This window comes from Gymnodraco acuticeps, unplaced genomic scaffold (assembly GCF_902827175.1).
Source record: "Gymnodraco acuticeps unplaced genomic scaffold, fGymAcu1.1, whole genome shotgun sequence".
Lineage (NCBI taxonomy): Eukaryota > Metazoa > Chordata > Actinopteri > Perciformes > Bathydraconidae > Gymnodraco > Gymnodraco acuticeps.
The window spans coordinates 569,745-578,575 of NW_022990206.1; the positions used below are offsets into that span (position 1 = coordinate 569,745).

At 37.4% G+C, this 8,831-nt stretch overlaps 1 protein-coding gene across 1 annotated transcript; it reads left to right on the plus strand.

Annotated features, from left to right (window-relative positions):
• The first annotated feature begins 1,251 nt into the window (after positions 1-1,251).
• On the plus strand, positions 1,252-8,653 carry vamp3 (vesicle-associated membrane protein 3 (cellubrevin)). Its single transcript, XM_034218294.1, has 5 exons — positions 1,252-1,369; positions 4,607-4,685; positions 5,674-5,832; positions 6,057-6,108; positions 6,380-8,653. Coding segments are annotated over exons 1-5 (309 nt in total). The 5' UTR covers positions 1,252-1,367; the 3' UTR covers positions 6,397-8,653.
• Positions 8,654-8,831: the final 178 nt, after the last annotated feature.

Sequence of the window (8,831 nt, forward strand, 5' to 3'; positions counted from 1 at the left end):
TGTTAGAAATTATGTTTAAATAAACATAAAATATCTTTATCAATGTATCCATATTAAATACGTTGTCCAGTATATTATAACTTCTAAAATATGTGAGCAACTATTCAGCTTATACACGTTTCAATAAATAAGATGTATATGTTATGCATGTTTTCTGTTTGTTAATTAAAGGGTCTTTAAGAATTAGTGGTCTGTAAGACATTTATCTCCTGGGAGTTTAGGATTCTTTTTTTTAGGAGGTTTTAAACCTTTGTGTATAGGTCTCACTTTGCAATTTGAACCTGTGTGTCTGGTATGCAGTGTTGTTGTATTGGTATCATTATTAATCCATCAAGTTAAAACAATACAGGGAAATGGCACTAACCTTCTGATTAATAACTTTAACTATTCACACACTACAGTCATGGCCTGTATCCTGTTGCATTTCATGAAGATGTGTACACTTTAGTTGTTATCTGAAGCAAATAGGCATATCTTTGCCCTCTGTGTAGTTTCTATTTATAAATCAGAGGAATGCACAAATCGCAAAGATGATCCATCTGTTTGTTTGTTTTCTGATTCCAAGTGTTTCACATTTGAAGTAGGCCTACTCTTACTTAAAATCTACACGACATACAGCTGACGTTCCTATGTCACATGCTGATCACGGGCTTGGGCGGTCACTGTTTCCTCGCATAACTGGACAGTTGATCAAACCAATTAATGGAGGTTGTAATGAGACAAATATAAGGACCAACATTTTCTATTTTAATTACTAATTTGGATATTTGCAATGTTTTCAAGTACAATCTACCTTCTGTTTTAAGTTAATGTTATGCGTTAATAATTGTAGCTATGCACAAGAGGCAACGGGCTACTGCCTCTTTAATGCTGCCTTCAAGTTCTCATCGTAAAATCAACCTTTTCCACTTCAAGTAGTAATTATTAGTACTTTCCTTACTTGTAACAACATAACCGATCAATTGAGCTCTTTTTGAATTATATTTTATTTGGGGAACCAAGCACCAAATATGTATGTTGTGCATGATGATACAGTGGATATATAATAATTCACATAGAGTCATTATCTTTACAATTTATATCGTATATATGATTGTGTTAAAAGTTATTCCATATATAATATAATATCCCAAAATCAACTATCATCACATCCTGCTACACCAAGTAAAAAATGAAGTTCTCACTTTATTATGTTTCTTTAGTAAATAAAGTATCTGTAATTTTCATACGTGTCAATATCCCCATTTTCCAAGCGCACGGAAAGGCAGCATAACAACCGACGACAGTAACTGTTACGGCTTGACACTTTAGCTTTTAGCCTGCACACAAGAAACAGCTTCGGTCGTTCAAAGAAATTTCATTTCACAATGTAAGTCTTTAATGTTTCTACACTTTTTTTTTTACATTGCAATCGAACACGGTCAAACCTGGGTCATGTAGGCCTATCGACCTTCCGGGTAGTTTGGTGAAAACAGGATCACAGAAAAAAAAAAAGAAACGCCCAAAACTTTGTGACTAGCAGCAACAAGTGCTAGAATCGTAGTTTTGAGACTTAAGCTAAGCTAACTATCGCAGGGATGTGTTTATGTTCCCAACACAAACTATGTCCTCTCCCTTTAGCTAGTTAAACAACGTTAGACATTTAAAGTAAGAAATATAGTGCAGGCTTGTATACCGTAAACAGCTGCGTATCGTTAAATATGAATGTTAGCTTTATGCTAGCCTAGCCTTTTCTCCGTGTTCAGGCTGTTTGTTTGGTAGAGCTAGCTACGTGGTTACTTTCAGTTTTTAAAACATTTCCGAGGTACATTTTAAATATGGCAACTGTAATTGGGAATCACTAGAAGTTAAAGTAGGTAAAAGTAGTGGTGAAGTCAGTTTTAAGCAGAACATGTCTCAGTGGCTTACCTTATACTTTGTTAGTAACGTTTATTAACTGACGTTATATGGAGAAGAGGTATAAAGTGGTGTGGCTAGGACTTAGTGATCTGTTTGTCATGTTACAATAGAAAAACAGAGCAAGCGAAATCATAATCGCTTTCCATTATTTTTACTACCACCCTAAACATAGGAAGGATATCTAAAACAATGAGAATAAAACGTTATTTCAGAAAGTGTAAACCAAAAAACTGTTATTTTACAGCCCTAATTAAATCCATCCATAATTGAATAGTACTTGTTTGGATAATGTTATTCCTTTCTGAAGATAGTTCCTGCTTTCAAATGTTTCAAAAAATTGTACCAAGTGTATTAGTGGTTTGCTAAGTCAATGGGAGTTTTTTTAATTTATTTTTAAAATATCAAATCAAAGTTGGACAGTGTTATGTTGGGAAAAGTGCTTTTATGATGTCGGCCTTGCAGGGACCATTTAATCAAGATAAGTCAGATTTTTGTGTTTGACTTTGCTGACATGTTTGCGAAGTTTATCTATCTAGGTTAACGCAGTCAGCTAACGGTTCAGTGTGATGCACATTACATTCACAACACACAACCATGACCTTAACCGTCTAATGTGCACGCCTATTTTTCAGTTCTACAATGCACTATGGAAACTGTAAGCATAGCTAAATTCATATCTCTTATACATTTTGGGTCAAACTCTTGAGTCAAGTTTTCAAACTGTGTTTACTAAAATAATGTTATCCCTGGATGTAACTTATTACCTGCAACCTCTCATGTATAGTTTGAAGAATATAAACGTTTGCTCTCAGGCTCTTTTCAACAGGTTTAATAACTTTTGTAAGCAATAATGTCCTAGCTAACTACTGTTGGAGATTTGGAGGGATAACTGGGCCGCTTTTCAAATCTCCGCGCGTCCCTATCCAGCTGGTTATAATACAGGAAGGAATCCATATCTACAAAGTAACCGTTAACAATAATCTACTTTAATGGCAATATGACAATGCAATACAATCATTACAATACAGCACTACTCAGACTATTTCTGTATCTTCGGTCTGTTGGTTTTACATCTATGAACACATGTCACCTTTAGGGTCATGAGTGATGCGAGACAGTCACAATAATCAGCTTACAACCGTCACTGGAACCAAAGGGGCCGTCAATAGGCCTTCACATGGCGGACATGGCACTTAAACAGAATGAAGTCATCATCCATGTTAAACACACCTTTGCTTTTTGTGGTATGACAAGTATGGATGTATGATGTGTAAAGGACCAAAGAAGATATGGTTATTCATTGAGAAATTGTTCAGAAAGGTCTGAGAGATTTTATAAATACAAGTTGCAGGGGTATATCCGGTGGCATTACAACAAGAATGATGAACCTGATGTGTTAACAGACAGGCTGTCCATCACGAGAAAATGTGGATTTTGAGAATAGATTTAAAGGTTATTTACAGCTTTCAGATCTTAAATGTGGTTGTTTTAAATTTACATTGATTGTAAACAAAAATGTAACTCTGGATCTTAGAATTTTAGTTTGAACTATTTTTTTTAAGAGAAAAAGCATTATGACAACGGTTAAGTTCACCTTTACACCATTGTTTTGTTAGTTTTTTGTCTTTCTTTTGGAAGGAGTCATGTCATGATTTATTTTCCTTAAGTAATTAAGTAGGGTGTTCAGAACAGTTTCCAGTTGACTGTGATGTTTTAAACCTAGACTGTAAGAAGGAAGTGACTTGAGCGGCTGACGATTTAAGTTCTTTGGTCTCTTTCTTTGGAATCTCACTTTTGTTTCATACCTTTTTTATAAAGTATGCATATTTAATTTGGTAATTCTATATATATATAAAAGCATAATTCATGGTTTGTGTGTGTATTTCAGTATTCATGGGTGTGCAATAACAGTTTTGCATGTAAAGGAGTGGAAGAGCAGTGATTCATCTACAGCAGTCTTTTAATGTGGATTGAGTCTGAGCATTTGGTGCAAACTGCCACACTGGCCTCTTTCCCAGAGTCCAGATACATCCTGTGTACGCTCTACAGTTTGGTGTGATCACCTCGAAACGATCTTTCCGCTTCAAGTTTCCTATTGTTTTCAAGAGAAGTGTCATTATTGCAGAGCAGTGCTGACTCATGTCAGAGGGGGGCAGTATTAAACCACCAACCTTAAAAAAAGGCCTTTACAGTGTGGCAGACTCCATCATGGTGCTTTGAACATTAGACTGTGGCCGTTTCTCAATGTCGAGTACACATGCTGCAGAGCCACTATTTCAAGTATACTACGTCATCGAGTGGCGCCGAATGCTGGGCATTTAACATGCATTTAAACTGTCCTTCGGCGCCACTCGATGACGTAGTATACTTGAAATAGTGGCTCTGCAGCAGGTTTACTCGACATTGAGAAACGGCCTGTAAATACATTGAATTATAAATTAACAACAAAAGTGATATCAGTTCATTTACCTACAATTGTACAATATTTTAAATGAATTTGACTGATTCAGAAATGATATAAGTCACATGTTGTCTAGATATAGCCTAGAGACTTTGGATAAGAATGATTTTTTGCAATTATGGTTGGGCTGTTTGCTTCACTTATCACCTGCTGTTATCCGTATGTGCCTGAACAGTTTAATGCATTTTTAATTCTGTAAAATCCATAAGGCTAATATCTACTCTTAATTTGTCCTCATCTCATCAGGTCAGCAGCCGGTCCGGATGGTGCTGGCGCCGCGCCAGGCAACAGGCGCCTACATCAGACCCAGGCCCAGGTGGACGAGGTATGAGACATCTCTGATTGCTGGTATACCAGATCCAGTTAAAGCTCCACTATTACATTTGAACACTGGTTGTTAAGGATGATAATGCCAAATAGTTTCAATTTAAGTATGTTGTATTATTAGTTATGCGCAAATTCTTGATTACAGTTTATTATTTTTGAAGGAAAGCTCAAACATCAGAGACCATGTTACTCTTCCAAATTAGAGATTTTCAATTTCAGATTCACGATGTCAGATAGAACCAAATGTTACCTATAGAGCCTTGGGACACATCAGAGGCAGTTCTACACAGTCTGCCTTTCCCAGTGTGCGTCATTCTTCTCACCTAGCCAACTGTTATTATTGAACAACTGCCCCCCCCCCCCCCCCCTCTCCATCTTCAGCCGCTATGTAACTGCCATCTTCCATAATGTCTGTCTGGATACTTGCATAACCCTTGGCAACGGCGTTATGAATCATCACAATTTGTAATCAGTGCTCTCTGCCACTCCGCCTTCACATGCCACGGTTACGCAACACCCGCATGGCCAAACACACTTCTCTCCGCCCCGCCTCTCTGTCTGAAAGGAGGGGCAGTTGTGAGGTTTGTGGATCAGTGGAACATTTGGGTTATGTGTAGTCAGCAAGACTGTTTGTGTGTGTACATTCACATCTGCCTGGCTTTGTTTATTTATTTTTATTAGGCATATTATTTTATTTAGCAGAAGGTTTTTAATTTTTTTTTTAACCTTTTACGGTAATGTGTTGTTTATCTTGATTTGTGGATTCAGAGGTTACTCATCACTTACAGCAATAATGTCGCCATTCTGCTTAGGATGCACTTGGAATATATTCTTATAATTGTAAAATAACAAGGTGAATCAGTGTTTGGTCAATCTTTAATGGTGTCTAGTCAGGATCACCCTACATCCACATCAATTACACCAAGAGACATTATAAAAAGTACTGATATCAATTGTTTTGTTCTTGTTTCTCTCCGTGTGTGTAGGTGGTGGATATTATGCGTGTCAATGTGGACAAAGTGTTGGAGCGGGACCAGAAGCTGTCTGAACTGGACGACAGAGCCGACGCCCTGCAGGCCGGAGCCTCCCAGTTTGAAACCAGTGCTGCCAAGCTGAAGAGGAAGTACTGGTGGAAGAACTGCAAGGTGCCTAGACACAGTTTAGTGATAAAACAAACAAATGGAATTACAATGTTTTCTGTTTTGCCAGATACAAAAGTATTCATGCTCAATTTCACACACAAAATAATTAAATTAAAATAATATTGTTAAAGGAAAGTTCGATTGTTATTTAATCTGCAAATGAATAGACATCTTAATCCCAGTTCATGTGTGTGGCACTGACTAGGCTGAACCCTTACCTCTTGCAGATGTGGGCCATCCTGATAGCTGTCATAGTGATCATCATCATCATCATTATTAGTGAGTATCAAACCTGTGGTAATGTTCTTCGCCAGGGTTGTTACAGTTTTTATCATTTAATCGCTGTGATTTCCAATGAGTTGCCAGAGTTGTAATTACTCTACTAAGAATTTAGTTGGATCTGGGTTGTTGATATTGAAATCTATTAAAAGTGTGTAGATATATACATATACTACATCCTTTTGTTGTTTCTGCCATTACATTCCTTGGTTAATAAACATATCCTCTTCCAAGTCTTTCATCTGAAATCCTTTACCTCCTTCATTCACAGTTTGGAATTACTCCTAAAATCACAACAAAAACGACAACAGGAGGAGGAGTGGAGAATACAATGAAGAAGAGGAGAGGAGCAACGTTCATATTTAATCTCTCAGAGGAAGACAACATGCCATTACTGGCAACTGAGCTCCACAGTTTTCTCCTGGCAGGAGGTCTTCGTTCCTTGTCCTGGTTTGCCCTCAGTGTGTGTGTGTGAGTGAGTGAGTGGGTAGGGGTGTGTGTGTTTGCAAATGTGCCTGAGTAAGTGAATGTCACCATACCAGAGTTTAACCCTGCATTACTACGACATACCAGACATCTTTACACTTCTAATGGAATTCTTTGCCACTTGCCAAAGAAAACAGAAACATATATATATAGAAAAAGGTCAATCATTCAACTTGAACTGCATGAACCTATGAAAAAAAATAAAGATAAACAATCTTCAAACGTATACAAAAGCACACACACATACTTCAAACTCAGGACTAGAATTGAAAATTGCGATTGTAAACTCTCCTCAAGTTATATTTACTTTTTTATGTTTGATTAATAGCCATTGATTTGTGTGTGTGCCAGACTAAGAGAAGTGCCTTTGAGGATATACTGTTCTGTGTGTCGGTTTGTATTGTAACCCTGCGTATCATTGAATATATGATCCCTCTCAAACACATACACATTTGTACTTTTCAGATGCCAACATTTCCAATCTTCTCCTAATTTTTAGACAAAGAATTGTACTATACTGTCACTTTTGAATTAGTGCTGTGCCTCTTCTAAACGTGCCGATAGCTTGGTCTCTGGTATTGCTGCTTTCATCATTCTCAAGAAACGCTCATTCAAAAAACTTCACACTCATCTCTGTGTGGCGTACGCTCCTGGGCAACACACCCTCCGTGATACCCTTTCATCCCCTAGCAATGCTCGAGTAAACACTTCATTTAGCTGCAAATGTTCACACAAATATGGATGAAAATAGATAGCATGCTGTTTCAAACACTACACAGTGTGTACATTACACCACTAATATAATCATTCCCTTGTGTCCCCAGCAATATACCTTCCAAGTGTGAAGTCAATTGTATGAACGGTTGTTGAGAAAGTTGAAGGACAGACATTCAGACAGAAACTCCTTCCATTATAGTTAGATGTCTCAGGCAACCTGGGAATGATGGGATGAGTTTGCCTTATTTTATTTATGCACATGGTTAACTGTTAAAACATTTCTATGTGTAAGACGTTTGATTCTGGATTGAATAAAGAGGAATTTCATTGGTCACCCGACAACAGATAAGCTAACCAGTAACACTGTTGAACCACCTGATCATAGCTGTCCATCTTCCTTTCACAAAGGACTCGGTAACAATGAACTAGTATGAGCTTGCGTTAAGATAAGTGCCTATATGTTAAGACTCACGGCTTGGAAAGAGACCATGCCATGAAGTTAAAAAGTACTACACTGGTTTAAGAGTTGCAAATGGTATCAATCAGATGCCATGAAGTTGCCTTTGTTATATATTCAAGCACAACACTTAGGAACATTTAGTGTTAGACAGATGCCTTAATAGGTTTCTCCAATGGAGAACAGCCAAAATACAGCCTTGCCTCACTGATCATAGCGCAGTGAGTAAACTAGTAGTGCCTTCTCAATGCTCCAACTGTACAAACGTGCTGCTTGCTTTTCTAGCTGAGCTAATTAACGTTGTAATTAAGTCTTCTGTTTAGTCACACTGGCCTTTATTCCACCTGATCAAGGCAGAGTTCTTCTCACGTGTGATATTTTAGTTTTATTATGCCTCTAACAATAGCTTTTTTTTAAAACTAATCTTAGGGAGGCTGTAGGTGTTTGTTGTCTCTGGGTTCACGGCTGCTGAGCATCGTGCGTGTTTGAGTGTAGAGATAGACTTGGCACACTGGATGATTGCCTTCCCTGCTGCTGTCTTCTTCATATTCAAATACATGCATTTTAATATTCACTCATGAATTGCATTACTGCAAGGACTGTTGAAGTTGCATTTCCTGTAGTTTTTAAGACATAGTGGTTATTTTGCTTTCACGGTGCATTGTTGATACTATGGTCACTCAAATTAATAAAGATGGGCTCATTTTTTGGAGTGATAAAACTATTAAGGAAATTGTGAAGTATTTTGACAAGCTGAAACAGTCCTGGTTTTTATCACAGATGTGTGGTCACCATCCTCTCCTGTCTACACCAGTCATTTGAGTACATTTGTGCCATACTCTCCCTAAATGCCTTTTGCTTGAATAAAACATTCAACTAAAATAACAAAGCCTCATCTGTTTGTTGTTTTTGTTTCTGGTATTTTTACTCTTTCCAAAAGCAGCCCATGGACTTGCTTTCTGACTGCTAGTGTTGTTCCATATTTATAGATGACTATATTATATAAAGATGCACTTCATTCCTTTGTTGGAACACTCAGACAAAGGCATGTTCCAAAATATAT

Excerpts from the sequence above, each read along its gene's own strand:
- vamp3 (XM_034218294.1), top strand. Across the intron at positions 4,686-5,673 it reads CCCAGGCCCAGGTGGACGAG|GTGGTGGATATTATGCGTGT; the intron begins GTATGAGACATC and ends CCGTGTGTGTAG. Across the intron at positions 5,833-6,056 it reads ACTGGTGGAAGAACTGCAAG|ATGTGGGCCATCCTGATAGC; the intron begins GTGCCTAGACAC and ends TACCTCTTGCAG.